Source organism: Phragmites australis, chromosome 6, assembly GCF_958298935.1.
Source record: "Phragmites australis chromosome 6, lpPhrAust1.1, whole genome shotgun sequence".
In the NCBI taxonomy this organism is placed as follows: Eukaryota; Viridiplantae; Streptophyta; class Magnoliopsida; order Poales; family Poaceae; genus Phragmites; species Phragmites australis.
Genome location: NC_084926.1, coordinates 7,733,823 through 7,750,883, shown reverse-complemented (window position 1 = coordinate 7,750,883; position 17,061 = coordinate 7,733,823). Strand labels below are relative to the sequence as shown.

General features: G+C 45.8%; 2 protein-coding genes across 2 annotated transcripts; one reads left to right on the top strand and one right to left on the bottom strand.

Annotated features, from left to right (window-relative positions):
- Positions 1-2,265: 2,265 nt before the first annotated feature.
- Positions 2,266-9,583, bottom strand: LOC133921457 (DNA topoisomerase 2-like). Its single transcript, XM_062366339.1, has 21 exons — positions 8,791-9,583; positions 7,911-8,203; positions 7,742-7,808; positions 7,388-7,658; positions 7,104-7,303; positions 6,806-7,015; positions 6,616-6,729; positions 6,330-6,446; positions 6,040-6,204; positions 5,737-5,922; positions 5,487-5,642; positions 5,258-5,391; positions 5,003-5,171; positions 4,692-4,883; positions 4,420-4,606; positions 4,288-4,337; positions 3,792-4,217; positions 3,519-3,687; positions 3,347-3,411; positions 3,154-3,253; positions 2,266-3,059 (listed from the first exon to the last, which is right to left on the bottom strand). The coding sequence occupies exons 1-21, from the start codon at positions 9,340-9,342 to the stop codon at positions 2,449-2,451; spliced, it is 4,434 nt and encodes a 1,477-aa protein (XP_062222323.1). The 5' UTR covers positions 9,343-9,583; the 3' UTR covers positions 2,266-2,448.
- Positions 9,584-10,924: 1,341 nt separating this feature from the next.
- Positions 10,925-11,826, top strand: LOC133921458 (transcription initiation factor TFIID subunit 8-like). The gene has a single exon (XM_062366340.1). It carries the CDS (start codon positions 11,005-11,007, stop codon positions 11,707-11,709), a length of 705 nt encoding a protein of 234 aa, XP_062222324.1. The 5' UTR covers positions 10,925-11,004; the 3' UTR covers positions 11,710-11,826.
- Positions 11,827-17,061: the final 5,235 nt, after the last annotated feature.

Below are 17,061 nucleotides of genomic sequence, written 5' to 3'. Positions count from 1 at the left end.
GCATTTTTCAGTTGTTTGGGGACGAGATGCAGCGGGCATGTATATATTTTGAACCTCTCGGCAGCGCTGATTGATTGAATTTATAACGGAATAGTTATAAAACAGATCTCAGGCTCTATGTCTCCGAGTGGCTAATTTCTAAAAAGTGGCATCTCCCAGGCTCTACATCTTCTGCTATAGTATGCACTCAGGACTTGCGCATAGATTAGTTGTTCGCTACGAGAGTATAGGATGAGTATATAATCTTGCTGCATCAGTTTATACTCTTGTTATATACAGATGTACTCAGGACTTGCGCAATCATCCCTCCCTAATATGAAACAAACATTATCTTCTTAATATAATGGCATATGATCCTCTGCGCGTTCAAGAAAAAAATAAATGAAACATAAACGTGCAAACAAGCATGACAAAAATGGTTCACAAAGCACAGGATTATCCCATCTCAAAGAACTTTATGGCACCTATATTTTGACATTGCTATCTTACCAGAGTTCTGGTACCGAAATGGCCACCAGGGTAGAAACGGTCTACCTTGTTTTTCCGATTATTGTATCTGCTAGACTCTCCTTGCCATGGTGGTATGCAGAGTGCTCTGCCACATAACCAGAGAATTGGGAAACCTGTGCTCGACAGAACACAAGAAATGGTAATAGTTTAGGAAAGATTAGGCGCTGATGATCTGAAATACAAAGAAATACGCAAATTCTTTTGGATGATGACTGACACACCGTAGCTTCCTTGACGAAGTTTCTCTTGAACGCGCAGAACAGAACCTTCCTCTGGTCTGGCGTAAGGCCATCAAACATAGAAGGTATTGACGACCTCTGCAGGTCTGCCATGGCGAAGAGTGTCAGCCCTTGGGTGTAGGCGAAGGAGTGAAGAGGAAGCGTTCTGTGGAACACACAATTTTTTCCGGACACTGCTCACTGCTCACTGCCTTAAGTAATGGGCAATACTGTGTAGAGACTTCATGATTTCCATATACTTCTGATTTCTTCCTCAAAACTGCCCTAGATTCATGCGTGATGATCTGGATACGTACCGATGATCGCTGTTTCTATCTGTGTGCGTGCATAGGTTTTGGAAGAGAACGATTGCTTTCCCTATTCAAAAAGAGCACGGTTTCCCTTATCTTTCGTTACCTGTGTAACAGGAGCGGATCCACGTCTCTTTCTGTTCATTTCTTCCTCGGTCTGCTAGTACTCATTTTTCTCAAATCAGGCGACACTGCAACTGATACTACACAGTTCGAATGCAGGAGCCCAATCTTTGATTGAGGAAACAAAAAATGAAGGAATCAATCATTGCTTCATTTTGAAAGCCGTCAGGGCGTGGAAGCCGGAACAGCTCGCCTGGCTCCACCTCAAAGATGCAGCAACCTCACACAGGGCACTCTCGTGCAAGATTTACGTTACTGAGCTCTCGCGGTAACCGAAAAATCGTGATTACTGTGGTAACTTTTTGAATTTTAAAAAAAAATCGAATAGTTACCGAGCGGTTTTTGCGATTTATTGATCGGTTTTCTCGAATTTTTCGTATTGTCGGTAACCACTCGGATTTGTCAGTAATCGGTCGGTTTTCTCGATTTATCGAACATTTTCCCGATTTTCAGTAAAATTCAACAAAAAAACCTAAAAATTATCTCAATCTTGTAAAATCAAAAACTAATTTTTGAAATCGATCTGGACTAAGATGGACGGTTATCGCGATTTTTGCTCGATTACCGTTGAATTTTCGAACCCTACTCTCTTCGGCGCCCGTCGCGAGCGCACGAACACAGCGCGCAGCCCAACTCGCGCCCTCTCCTTTTCTTTTTTTAAAACTTTTTTTTCTCTCTACGCCTTTCTATGTTTAGATTTTTTTTAAAAAAAAAACTTTCAATCAGAACTTTATAAAAACATTTTTTAAAAAAAGTTTAGTTCAAACTTTTAAGAAAAAAAATTATGAAAATTTAGCACAAAATTTTTGACAAAAAATTAACGAGAAAACACTAGTAGGCTGCTGTAGGTTATCTCGCTCGAACACGCAACTTAGACTGTCGTGAGCCACACGTGGCGCATGAGCACGCGCGCAAGTCGCACGCGCACTAAACAGGATTTTCGCGAGCGCACAGAGGTCCAATTTCGAGCAGCGCCAGGATAAAAACTTCACGGTAACTCAAACCACAAACGCCGAGCAAATTTAGCCAACTGACGGACTCAGAAACTTTCACTGCTGTGCATACCGCACACAAACAAACAAACAAAGCAAGGGAAGCCAGAATTACAGAAAACCAAAGCGATTAACTGAGTAAATGTCTTGGCAACTGAACACCACATACAACGCACAAGAGATGCATCTCAGATTAGCTAAAATGTTTCATCAACTAAGTACTGTCACACACAACTCATGGCAGATGTATCATTCATCAAAGCTACATCACTTCAGTATCCCACCGCCTCAAATTCACTCGTCATCAGAGTTGTCGTCCAAGTCGAAGTCGGAATCATCAGTTAACTCCACCACTTCATCCTCGTCGTCAGAGTTGTCGTCCAAGTCGAAGACTGCTGTCTTCTTGGTCGCCCTAGCTGTCCTTCTTGGCTGCGGTGCAACAACAGGCTCAGCGGAGCTGCCAGAGGGTGGTGAAGTCTCGGCAGTATTTTCAGAGCTTGTCGAAGCGGCAGTCACGCCTCTCTGCAAAACCGAGCCGCTCTTCTTGTTGAAGGGAGAGGGCCTCATCTTCCGTACTTTCTTCTCAGGAGAAGGAGCGCTGGTGTTGCTGTCCTCTGTGGGCTTGAGCATCTCTTCTATCCCTTTCTGCCTCATGGCCTTGCCCTGAGCTGGCGCCCTCTTCCTGGTGGTAGTAACCTTTGGTTTCTCTGCAGCAGTGGGCTTCCTTCCTCTACCTTTCTTCTGATTTTGGACTTCTTCCACGTGAAAATCGCCATCCTCGTCGTCATCATCAGAAGATGTCACCGCTAAGGATGACGATGGCTTCTTTGCTGCGCCCCTTTTGCTTGGTCCCTTCCTCCCTTTGTTTTCATTCTGCTGTCCTTCTGTTGTTTCAGTATCCATGGCTGCAAAGATGTTAGATCATTAGCTTAAACTTTTGAAACAGAAGAATTTTGGACCTTTTCACGTTCAATAACACCAAATTAACAAAGGCATTACCATAATTATCCGGGGAGGAATCATCAATGTTAAAAGCTGCAAGACGATCTTTTAGTGCGGGCACTTCGTCCTCTTCGTTATCACTCGCCGGTGCACTAGCCTGTGAAATTACAAAAATTGAATTGTAAAACCACTAAAAAGACTTTTTACCCACATAAATGAAAGAAAGGGATGTCACGTCAAGGATCTAAACCTTCTTTGTTTGTTTCTTTTGTTGAGCTGGACGCTTTTCCTCAACAGCTGGTTCAGCCGCATTCCCTGCGATGGACGAGCAGATTATTTCAACAATAGTTCAAAGGGAGCTTACACATCAGACAGGAATGCACACATGGAAAACTGTAGAGTCTTTAAGGAACAATAGATACCTGGAGTGTCACTTGTGGAACTTTTCACGTTTTGAGGTTTAGGTCCAATCTTTTTGGATTGTCTCTTGGGGGCTGCTTTGGGTCCTTTTTTACCTTTCTCTTTCTTAACCTGCTCTTCCCTCCTAAGTCTCCTTACCTCCTCAGCCTCTACATCCATTTGATCAAGTATCTGCATCAAAAGTGATGAATGAGAAATCGTAACACAAAGCAATTGGCAAAAACGTTCTCGAAAAGAAAACAATTAGCAAAAGAGCAGAGAGCAGGATTGCCTACATCCAGTTCCTTCTCAAGAGTGTCAAGGTCTCTCAACCAAAGTGATTTTGGTGATGTTTGCTTCAGTTCCTTAACTTCATTCTCTAATTTGGCCTTCTCAGCATTGAGCTCCTCTATCTTCTCCCGAGTCAAGGTGCCAATGGCCATTGAGAGGAGATACTCATAGTCACTTGCAAGAGCAATTCCTTTTGCAGCTTCAGAACTTTCTTCATTTTCTTCCTCCTCTTCTGTAGCTCCAACAGCAGCTGGCTCGTCCTTTTTCTTTTTCTTCGGGAACGGGTCAAATTTCTTCTGCTGAAGCTCCACAAATAGTTCTGCCCTCTTTCTGTTACGGACTTCGATTTCTTTTTCAACAACACAATGGATAAACCTAACTTTATTACAAAGCTTCTTCAAGTCAAGCTCTATATTTTCCACTAATGCTTTCTGCACAACACAAACTAGTTAAAGCGCATTCGACAAATATTATGAAGAGAACAAAATGTAACACATGTACCTTTCTTTTCTCATAGAATTCAAGCCTCAATTTAAAGAACTCTTCAAGTACTGAAAAAACAGCACACTTTTAGTGATCAGATTACAAATCAAAAAAAGAGTCTGTAGCAGCAAATAAGATGGACACACGTACTTTGCTCCGGAGTGTCATACTTTCGAATTTTACCATCTGAGTCAAACAAGTGCATGTTCGTTGTTCCAATTGTTGTTGTCAGTTTGAACTTCTTCACCAGTCCTTCGTCCTTAGCAAGGTTCATATTTTCCTCACTTAATACGAGCTCAAAGTAAACATCCTCATTATCACCTTGCATCCTGTAATCCTGTAAAATTGATTGTGATTGAAGAACATCGTTTATAAGGGAACTATCATAAACCCAAGTGAAAGAGATTTATATAATCAACTACCTCGATAAATGTAATTTTGTCCTTGTTCTTGCTGTCTGGAGCCAGAGATTCAATAAAATCTTTGTAGTCCTGTGTCCACCGGCGGATTGGCAGCTCAGTAATTCTCAGTGTAGTACTGTCGACAGCCTCTATAACACCTGTGATTGTGTATGTGACACCAGCTGCCTTTGTACTTGTCCTCTCAATAGAGCCCTGTTGATTTATGAATAAAAAATATGCACCAATGCAACCATTAGTTTTCTTTTCTTTATAAACACCCCCCCCCCCCACCTAGAGCAACAGGATTGTGCAAACCAACTCATGTTACTGACCTTGAACCCCCTGTACCAAGGGTGCATTGGTTCAGTATTCTCATTATTCAGCAACCGTCTTAGGTTAGCAACGATGTCTCGTGGATTATAGTTTGGGATATAGGTGCTCCATCCAGTACCAATTCCTTCACTTCCATTGACCAAAACCATGGGAATGGTTGGCACATACCTAAAGTAAAGGAGGCTTGTCTTAGCTACTTATATCAATATCCAATTGCAATAATTGAGGATGGATAATCAAATGGCTAATATTACCAGGTGGGTTCAATTGACTGTCCATCTTCATTTAGATAACTAAGAAGAATATCATCGTCCTTTGGGAAAATTGCCCGAGTGATAGGTGATAGTTTGGTGAAGATGTACCTAGGACTCGCAGCATCTTTTCCTCCCTGAAATAAAAAACAAACATGCAAAGAATGGGTGAAAAGGCACAGGATCATCACAAAACAACTTATGGTAGTAAGCTTTTGCATTGTTATCCCACCTGAGATCTGGTACCAAACTGGCCTCCAGGGTGCAAAAGGTTTACGTTATTGCTGCCAACAAAACTTTGAGCCATTCCAATAATTGTGCTTGCTAGACTCTGTTCACCATGGTGGTACGCAGAGTGTTCCGACACGTAACCAGAAAACTGAGCTACCTGTGGTCAATAGACGTAATAGCAACACTTTAGGAATATGTCTTGATAATCTGCAATACAAAAAAATGCCAAAAAAATCTTTTGGGTGACACACCTTAGCTTCCTTAACAAAGTTCCTCTTGAACGAACAAAACAGAATCTTCCTCTGACCTGGTTTGAGGCCATCTACCATTGAAGGTATTGACCGCTGAAGGTCCGCCAATGAGAAGAGTATCAGCTCTTTGTTGATGAAGTCACTATACTTGATTTGTTTCTCACGTTGGTCAAGGTAAGTTCCAGGCTGAAATTCAATTTGCACATTAATTTTGATCCAGCATTAATGAACCTATGTCAAATTGGGAAAAGATTCCTCTTGTTTCAGTCAAAAAAAAAAAAGGAAAAAGATTTAAGAGCTAACCTGAAAGTTGGTGAGCCAGACTTTCCTATCAGTAATTCTTTTCTTGCTGAATGCTAACTCGATATCATTACCATCATGGTCATCCAACCAGACAAAATCCTTCTTGTGTTTCTTGATATTTTCAAAGTACTCCACACCTTCTTTGCCTGTGCTTGTTCCCAGCCCCTGTACCAATCATGATTCATTAAACCGCATAACAATGGTGGCCTCCTCAGCTTCGGACCACAGGAAGATACGAGAAGTCTTTCATTTAAAACAACAACAAAAGAAATTAGAGGGGCAAAGCATACCTTATAGTATTTTATAGTCCATGCACTTGCATTTCCTCCTAGACTCTGCTTCCATGATTCATACTCTGGCATTGTGTAAAATGAAAGTACATTATGTTTGTTCCTGTTATTGGTTGCCTGTACAAGTAAATTCAATAGCATTATTCCTGCCAAACAGCCACTTAACAAAACATATTCATTTGGAAGAAGCAAGTAATTTCTTCAGTGCAGTTTTAGTATGAAACCATGAATAATTGTTGTAAACACAGAAAAGATGCACGTAGATGAATCACATCCGTTATCCAACCTTGATAATCGGAGTGATGAACTCAACCAAGAAAGATGGAACTTTAAGAAGAGATGGCCAGAATGAATGAATGAAGTTGATCAACAATCCTTTGATGTGGGAACCATCATGATCCTGAAATTCATTTGTTCAAAATGAGTGAGCAGGCAACACGAGTTTGATGATGTAGAATTGGAGATATCTGACAAACCTGATCTGTCATTATCATGAGATGACCATATCTCAAGCCTTTTGTACTATCATACTGTTTTCCATGCTGTAAACCGAGGATTTGCTTTATGTTCTGAATTTCCGCATTTTCCATTATCTGCTTATGGTTTGCTTCTCTCACATTTAACAGTTTACCCCTGAGAGGAAACACCCCATAGTGATCTCTCCCTACTACAGCTATGCCAGACATCTGCAGGAGGGGGGGGGGGGGGGCTCAACTCTTCAGTTCGGTAGTTAAAGTACACACTATAGCATACAGAAAGGTTTGCATTACTCACAGCGAGAGCCTTTGCTGAGTCTCCTTCAGTCAGGATCAAGGTGCACTTGTCAGAGTCCTTCCCACCAGCCTCATTTGCATCCTCAAGCTTTGGGATACCAAAAATTCTTGACATCTTGCTTCCATCAGTCTTCTTTAGTTCCTTGCTAAGTTTGAAATCAGCCCAGGAGAGGAGATTGCTGACAACACTGGATTTTTCAACTGCAATAGTAAGAAGTGAGCATTAGGTTTAGTGGTGCAGACAAACTAAAGAATCCAGGATACCAAAGTGAACTCATCACATACCCTTCTTGAGGAAATCATCAGAAAGCTCACACTTTGACCCAAAGCTTCCCTGACGAGTGGTCAAGGTCTCCTTGGTCTGTGAATCAAAGGCGGGGTTGTCAATGAGCGCATTAACGAAGACCCACAAATGAGTCTTTACATTATGCGCTTTCATGTTTGCATTCTTCTTTTTCTTATTCACAATGGTCATCACATGGGTGGCAATTTGATTCGTGACATGATCAACGTGAGTCCCACCCCTTATGGTTGCAATTCTATTTACAAAGCTGACCTGCAACAACACAAAATGTGTGTAAGATGCAACTGTAACCACAGGATAAGAGGCTACTTGCACAGAACATAAGCAAAACATACCTGCTGAAACTGCCCTTCACTTAGACTCACACACACCTCCCACCGATCGTTTACCTTCTCAAAAATCCTGAAAGAAAGGCAAGTGTGAATGATCAGAGACACCATTGAAAGAGCTTTTGTTTGTGGGCATCTCACACAAACTGATGTTTATCTGAAACTATTACAATACCTTGGGAGTCCTTCAGGTCTGTCCCTGGAAGCGGACTGAATATACAGCTCCACATACTCCGCAAAGTTCTTTACAGGCACCTTGTGGCCATCCAACTCAACCTTGACGGTTTTGCCAATAGTGCCTGCCATATCAACCACTCTCTTCCTCATGAGGGCTACAACGTCATCTTCGAGATGGGTCATGTTGAACTTGGCAAGATCAGGCTTGAAGGTCACCCTGGTCCAGTTCTCCCCCTTCTTACACTTGGTAATCTGGGGCTCTGACTTCCTCCCCATGTTTTCAGAGAAAACCTGCAGGTGGATCGAAGAAGGAACATTCACGCTCTGTATCTGGACATTCGAGGGGCTGTCCTTTAACAAGTACTCTGAATCTTAATGATCTGATTACATTATCTATGACATATTGTTAATACTAAACCTTACTAAAGAATGCTAAAAAATATTACCCCCAACCCTAACTAAAACTCTGATTTTTTGTCATAACTTTAGCATGTAGCCCCAAACAGATTGGTCATATAGCAGACAAAAAATTACTAACGGGTCCTTAGAACTCATCAACCTTTTAGCCAATCAAACAGCGGAGATACTCAACTAGTGGGTGGGGGGGGGGCGATGTAAAGACCTACAAATCTACTGTTCCGGACTCATGTTTCATTAAACTACTCGACAGATTGTAAACTACAACAAAGGGCACTTAATTGCAATCACATGGCAAACCAACAGAACTATCGACTATATAGCCAAATATTCTAATATATTATCCGTCCTTCCAGATCTGCCAGAAACCTCCAGTTCTAAACCAAGCCTACCGGAAATACCAACCCAAAACGCAAAATACCCATCCTAAGAACGTTTAAGGGACATCTAAAGCATCACACCTGCTTGTACATCTTCTGGCGGCGCCCGTCGGCGGTCTCGATGACAAACTCTGTGGAGAAGATGTTGGTGAGCTTGGCACCGTAGCCGTTCCTCCCGCCAGTGGTCTTCCTCTCGTTGTCGTCATAGTTACTGCTGGTGAGGAGGTGGCCGAAGATCATCTCCGGCACGTAGACGCCCTCCTCCTGGTGGACCTCGACGGGGATCCCGTCGCCGTTGTTGTAGACGGAGATGCAGCACCCGGCGACGTCGATGTCGACGCGGAGCGCGTCCATCTTGGGGTCGCGTTGCTTGTTGTCGGCGGCATTGACGAGGATCTCGTCGAAGATCTTGTAGAGTCCCGGGACGTAGGAGACTGAGCGGTGCGCCATGGCGCCGCCCTCGTAGACCCAGAGCGTCTGGGTGTGCTTCTCCACCGAGCCGATGTAGGTGTCGGGGCGCAGCAGGATGTGCTCCAGCTGCGTCTTTTTCTGGTACATTTCCTCGATGGTCTTGCCGCAGCCTCCCCCGGCGGCGGCGTTGTGGCCGGAGCTGGACTGCAGAGGGGCCGCCATGGCGGGGCCGCGCTGCACACGGAGGTCGTGTGCGTGCGCTAGGGTTTCGGGTGGGTGGTGCAGGATTGGGGATCTAGGGGGTCGTAGGGAATGGGGTTGGGACCTGGGGGGTTTATGGAAGGCGAAGGGGTGCGGGAGCGCCGCGTGCGGGCAAGGGTTCGAAATTTGAATTTCGGGTGGGGGGTCACGCGGTGGGTTAGGGGAACGAACGGTGGGGATCGCGGGGGCGCAGGATCGTGCGGCGGAATCCAGAGGCTTCTCTCTCTGACGCCGCAGCTACAAGTGTGGTCCGTGTGGACAGTTGCTTTGCCATTTTTTACTCCGCTTTGGGGCAACAGGTTTAGGAATGTTGGGACCTTTTAACGGATTACTTTCGTGATTAGATTTTCGTTTACTTTAACATCAAACGTTTTTTTTCATGATTCTCTTCACGAAGAGATTTTAAAGATCATTCATTTCATAACAAAATTCTCTCTTTCACTTTATGAATACTTTCGAAGAGAAACTGTTAGAAATAAGAAAAATAAAAAGATTAAGAACAAAAAATAGAATAATAAAGAGAACGAAATGAAAAAAAAATAGTTGAGGATGGTCTAACATGCCCGAGCTAAAAGGAGAAGGTTATTGCCTTCTAAACCAAGCTTAGAGGAAATCTGGACTACCAGTGGGTTAGTCACAGCTGGGTGTAATGCATCGACACCATCGGTTAATCCAGGCTCACATTGGCAAGGCCACTTAATGCACGGGCAGTATGCACCGTGCTCTTGTCAAGATACAGGGCCAAGCTGGACACGGCTACACGGGGTTACACTTCAGAATGGTCATGTGATCTCGTTTTTTGCCACCAAATCCCCGATGGACTGTGTCTAGCACGGAAGGCGAAATGCCTTCATGGACTGTAGACAACCTCACAGCTTGTAGGCAATGGCAACCTCCAAATTGTCTTGCTATGCACAATGACTTCCACATGCTTATAATTCATCTTGGGGTTAACAACTTCAGGAAATGAAACCACATACTTAGGCAGAAGCTGGAGAAGAGAAAGAATATGCCATTGCACATCTCTCTCAAGACTTAAGGGCATCTTTGGTTTATTTTCTACTAATTTTTTTTTGTTGCTATTCAGAAACACAAAGCTACATCAAAAAGTCTGTTTTTGGAAATGAGTTTTGAAAAATAAAAATTGTTATTATTACTAAAAGATAGAAGCTCATCTCAATGAGATATTGTAGATTCTAAGAAATAACATGATATTATATATTTTATCCATATCAAAAACTAATTTTCTATAAACAGTTTTTCAATGATATCTTTAAAAAACAGCTTTTGCAAAAGTCTCGGCCCAAGCAAAGTTTGATGGGGGCGAATACGCTTTGGCATGGGTTCTGACTTCTGAGTGACAAACCATGCTAGGGACTCCATAATGGGCCAGGCTTTACAAGTCATTGCACGGGCCTCCATACTAGGGATTAATTCAAACCAGCCCAAAAGCCCATTAATAATCCCGATACTCCCAGGCTCCCACCAATTCTTCCCTATAAAAACTTTTAAAACAGAAATAAAAATCGGGGGAAAACACAAACCGGAAACATGGCATAAAAACCTATGGTTGCAAGGATCTGACCACTAGGGTTTTAGTTCTTGTCGCCGTCGCCGCCATGTATGGGAACTCCGGCGAGGCTCCCCCGTGACGCGGCGGCCGCCCCCCTCCAGGCCGTTGTCTCCACCGTCTCCACCGCCCAGATCCTCCGGGCCTCCGGCTACTCCGCCGCGGAGCCCGCCGCGCTCCGCGCTCTCTCCGACATCGCCGGCCGCTACATCGCGTCCCTGGGACGCGCCGCCGTGGCCCTCGCGGAGGCCCGCGGCCGCACGGAGCCCAACGTCGCTGACCTCGTCCTCGCGCTCGAGGACCACGCGCCCGATGGCTTCCCCGGCGCGTCCGACCCCGCGCGTCCCGTGCTCCGCTCTGGCGCGCTCGCGGAGCTCGCCGGGTTCGTCGCCGCGGTGCGGGAGGTGCCGTTCGCGAAGCCATTGCCGAGGAGGGATTCGGGCGGCGCTGGCAAGGGGTGGGAGAGCTTCATGGCGGCGGGGAGGGAGCCGCCGCTAAGGCACGTGCCGCGGTGGCTGCCGCGCTTCCCCGAGGGGTGGGAGGAGCGGACGCGCGGCCGCGGCGAGGTGACGACGAAGGATAAGGAGGACACGGGGGAAGCGGTAGCGGTGATGCTGAACGGTAATGGCGGCCTGGAGGGCAGGGGCGCCGTGCCGGAGAGGAGGGAGAAGGTGTCGTTCCGCGTGGGGAAGAAGAAGCGGCGGCGGGTGGGGCCGGACAAATGTGTTGGTGGTTTCGAACGACTCGGGGAAAACTGAGATAATTTGCGGCTAAAACGTTTCGTGGTTGTGCATCGAACTCGCGACGATGAGTGCTCGCGCCATACTGTAGACCACCGCGGCAGCATGTGCTTCCGTTGTAAACTTTCCCTGATTTTTTATATTTGATGATGATGATGAACTCTGATGTTTTCGTTACCACACCACACTTGCTGCTTTTTCTTTGGCAAGAAGTGCAACGCAGTACGGTTGATTCAGGTGATACGTTGCACAAACATTGGTGGCATGCTATAAGCACAATCCGAAACCTTCCGAACTTTGCATCTAAGATTGATTGCGATTGAGCCGTAAATTTGTTGTTGGCTTCACCTAACTAAACGACGAGGAGAACCACCAATGGGATGGTAACGCGTGAGCAGCTTTCGCTACTGATGTGGTGTGGGTGCATCCATGTTTTAGCGTGCATGCGTGACACCTGTTGGCTGATGTTATTAGGCTGGATTCCATCGTTTGTGGACATGTATCATCTTCGACAGGAGAAACTATATTGGTTGGAGGATTGGAAAGCGGTTGTGGCAAGAATCCAAGTGGGGTATTCATCGTCTCTCATGAATAGGTTTTGCTATTTGTGTTTCTATGTGCACGCGTGACACCTAATGGCTGATGCTGTTAGGCTGGACTCCATCGCTTATGGATATGCGTTATCTTCGACAAGAGAAACTACATTGGTTGGAGGACTGGGAAGGGGCTATGGCCAGAATCCAAGTGAGACATTCATCGTCTCTTATGAATAGCTTTGCTATGTTTTCGCTAGCCTATCATGGCATGGAAAGGTTATTACTCCGTACATGGGAAATGCACACGTGGATATACATCTGACGACATTTTATTTCTTCGTACTTCATGTATCTTTGTCGACTGAAAATTCACAAAATTTCAGCGAGGGTTTTTGGTTAGGGTGAGGGTTTGGGGGGGGTATGAGGTGTTCCTCAAGCTTAGAACGAGGTTTGTGGGAGGCAGGAAGGCTAGGCGGTAGGTAAGGTGTCAAGAGTTAGTCTCTGATAATGATTTCAGGGTGTACCAGTCAATGGGCTCGTGAACAACGCTTGCGGTTTGCATGTGCTTATAATGAACTCAAGAACACGGGGGTTATTCAGGTTTATGCCTCTCAAAGTATAACAGTCCTACATCATGTATATTTTGTTATCAGTGTTTGTGAGCTGGTTACAGATGAGTTTTCTCGACTTCTGCTTCTTCATCCCCTTACAAACAAGGTCCTCCTCTCTTTATATACTAGAGAGAAACATAACTTACAAATAGACCCTGTTTAGTAGATCTATGTCTGGCTAGATATTCTACACTTGGATCATCATTATGAAGAACCAAGTGAACCCAACATGCTCTGAGAGTTCTGCATGCCCTTCCCATTCGTAGAACGTCGTGACACCTAGCTCCCTCGATCGCTGTGCCTGTCCCATCGTCTTGCACCGTAAGTTCGTCTGCCAAGCCATCCTGTCCCTGCGTTCTGCGAGCCTACCTACAAAATCATCCACTTGCCTGGTCATTCTGCAGATCATGTTCCATCCGTCGCGTGGTGTAAGTCGGTCCGCAACACCCCCACTTCGTAGCAATTAATGCTACAGGACGGGACATTGCATTTCTATGCTGGCCATGACTTTATACGCCAGAGGAGGTGCTTCGAGAAGGAAAACACTTGAGTGGACATCAATAAATGCGATTAGATAGATTAGGTATAGGCGTCTTGACCAGCAAAGGCTGGTCGCGAGATCATATTTATACTGCAAGGAGGCTAGTCGTGCAAGCCTCGCGCTAGTCATGCAAGCCAAGGGCTGGTCACGCGATGGGTAAGGGTTCAGAAAATATACCCCACCAGCCATTATATCCCTCATGAGGCCCGTTAGCCAGGATGCCCCCTACTCAATACTCTGGCAATAGCCCCCAAGCTTCCCTGTAGTCATGGTTAGGTCTGGTCGCACCGCTTGGGCCCCGAGGGAACATTGTCCACCCAGAGAGTGGTCGTCGATGTCGTTAGCTTTCAGAGTTTGACTCTGAACTTTACATCACGTGAGGAGGTTAAGCGTCCTAAAAAAAAGAGAGAAACATTGATTGTCACCAGGACTGAGGGACTTTCGGTTCCCCATGCGCGCCCCCTTGGATTTTGAGTGGTTCGTATGCCACGCTGATTAAGGTTCCTCGGTACTTTCGAGAGTGAAGTGTTAATACGAGATGTGTATAACCAAGGTGTTGGTGTTCAGACGCAGCCACGCATGCACAGTTTTGACCAGGAAGCGGCCATGAGCTCCCTAGGTAGTAAATGATAGGATCATGGACATTTCCCAAGGTAGTTTCGCCTTCCACCCTAGGCATGAATCAATACCTGGCCAGGCTATAAAAATAAGAGTTTACCTAGCCAACCACCTATCGATGTTTTTTGCAAGGCAAGAAGGCAACTCTTCTTGTGGATCATGACATCCTCCTCCCATTCTTCGTCGGGAAAGTCGATGATTTTGGAAGATTTGTCAAGGGCTAAGTCGCCTTTGACGCCGGCTCCGCTTGCTGTGGTGCCTCTGGGGGTAGACAATCTCAAGGTCCTGCTTGCGGGGTTGGAGTCGGCCATCTTCGTGCTTCCCTCGTTACAGAGATGGTCTCCCCCTGCCACTCCTGCTTGATCTCTGGCCCGAGCGATTGCTCCGGTCGAGATTATCAACATCTCTAACGATGAGGAGGAGATCGACTGGGACCTTCTGGAGGAGGAAACCGACAAAGAGGAGAAGGTGGAGGAGGAGAAAAAGGAGGGTCAGCCAGGTTCATCGGCGCTGATCGGCAGCTCCAGCAGGGTCTTCACGCCAGCCACCCTCCCTGGCCCCTATGCAGGCCATCGTCCGATTCCTGAGGCGACCAGCTGCCACCCCAAGGAAGAGTATAAGAGGTTCCTTGACTTGTTCAAGGGTAGGTAGGGGTCCGTATAGTTCTGAATTCTTGGAGATGGTGCATCTTTACGGTATGCAAGAGTTAGGTGGAACCTTTCCGTCAACCTGGCTCTAGCCACTCGAGTTGAGAGGGAAAGAACAAACATGTAATAGGATAGTTAGCCCGATCGAACGTAATCAACTCGCATGTAACCTATATTTTCCATGAATGAAAATGTTTTGGACCTTTCTGATGGCCTCCCTGATGGCTGGAAAACCATTCGAGAGCCCTGCAGGTTTTGGACCGTCTGGTCTGAACCATTATCCGTAGTGTTCAGAGAGTTTTACTTGTGCTGTCACGGTGAGTAGGCTCTTACTGTTTTGCCCTGCGCATTAGTCAGGCTTTCAAAGCGTGGGACAACCCTTAGCACGACAAGTCCCTCTGTGGCGACCAGCGCCTGACCCGAGTGGGGACTTGTGGCATTGTGGTCGTTATCTTGAGCCGTTCGTACCTCTGACATTGCCCGAGCAGTGATCCCACATTGTTCAAGAGCTCTCAGCCACCTAGTCATTTTAACTTCCTAGTCGCCAGGTCCCGTAGTGGTCGTCGAGCATTGTCGTGTGCTGTGGTCGGAGAGCCAATTTGGCGGAGGTCTGTTGTTGGTCGTGAAATCCCGCAAAATAAATAGTCTAGTCTTTTGAACTTTAAAAAACATACAAGTTATATTCCATGCTCGTCAGAAAATTTCTGCAAAATAGAGAAACAGACCCGTCTCCGAGCAACCCTACACATAGAACTTACACAGTAGGGCGATGTTCTAGGAGTTATGTAATTGACGACCATCCTCCATGGCTAACTTGACCGCACCAGGTCGGGTGACATCGACCACTCTGTAGGGTCCTTCCCACTTGGGGGGGGGGAGTTTATTTCAACTGGCCTTATTTTGAATTTGTCTAAGAACGAGGTCACCTACGACCAGTCTCTGCTCCCGCACCTTGCGGTTACGATAGCGTCGGAGGCTTTGCTAATATCGGGTAGTTCAAATTAGAGCATGCTTGTGGAACTCTTCGATCAGGTTTACATCATCCTCTTATCATGTCACCTTGTCGTCGTCCGAGTAGTTGGCCACTCAGGGCGATTGAAAAGGTGATCTCAGATGAAAGCATTGCCTCTGCGCCAAAAACAAGGAAGAAAGAGGTTTCAGCTGTAGCCCTACGTGTGATTTCTATGTTATGTATGGGAGTCGTTCACAGCGACCAGAGTATTATGGGTAGTTCGTCCACCCAGCGTCTTGAATAGCTTTTAAGCCGATCAAAGACCCGAGTTTTGATGCCTTACAGTATCATCCCATTAGTCGTTTCAACTTGTCCGTTGCTCTATGGGTGTGCCACCGACGTATAGCAAACTTTAGTTCCGATCTGTTTGCAGTAGTCCTGAAAACTGAGTCCCGTTGTTCATAATTATGCGATTTGAACCACCAAATTGCACTATCAGTCCCTGTATGAACTTAATTGCTGTTTGCAGTGCTTGGGCTGATAGGTCGGTATGTTGGCCATAGTATTGACATGACTCGCATCGTTTCAATAGCTCGCAAGCATCCTAGAGAGCAGTGGGTCAATAAAATCCTTGCCAGTACGCTTTTCTGACTAGATCGCGATATGAAGCGTGGCCACCACATATGCCACTGTGGATATTGGAAAGCATTGTGCCCCCCTCATCCTGAGAGATGCATTATAGTAAAAGGTCATTGCTCCCTCGACGGTAAAGGCATCCTACTACTAGGGATTATCTGCGGGCTTGCCGCGAGACCTTTTCTGGAGACACATCATCATTAGAGATTGCTCGATTTTGAAGATAGTTTGAGATCTGATCCATCTAGGTTGTACCCAAATCAAACAGGGCGACCATATGATGGTCACCTGACGTCAACAGCACCGAAGGAGGCATTGCCTCCAATGGTGTTGCATCTGATGCTCCATTTTTATGCGGAGCATCTTCCCCACCTTGGTTCAAGACCGCAGTGGATAGTCGTGTGAGTCTTTCTTCAAATATTTCGACCATGATAGGTTCACGAGAAGAAGCTACATAGGCCAACTCATCGGTTAGGAAGTTATCCTTACGAGGTACGTGCTTGACTTCAAAACCGAAAAAACACCGCTCCAATCTTCTCAGTTCGGTGAGATATGTGACCATTGTTGGATCAAAGCACTGAAACTCCTTTTGGACTTAGTTAACAACCAGAATGTTTAATCCCAAGTGCAGAGGCTGTTAGCATTCCAGACAAGAGGCCCTCGTGTTCCGCAATATTGTTAGTGGCTGAAAAATATAATTGAACTACGTACCTGAGGAGGCCGCCGGTTGGTGAGGTCAAGACCACTCCAGCCCCCGCTCCCTTCAGTGTGAATGATCCATCGAAGTGCATGATCTAGTGCTTGTTTACCTCTGGTCGCTGTACCTGCT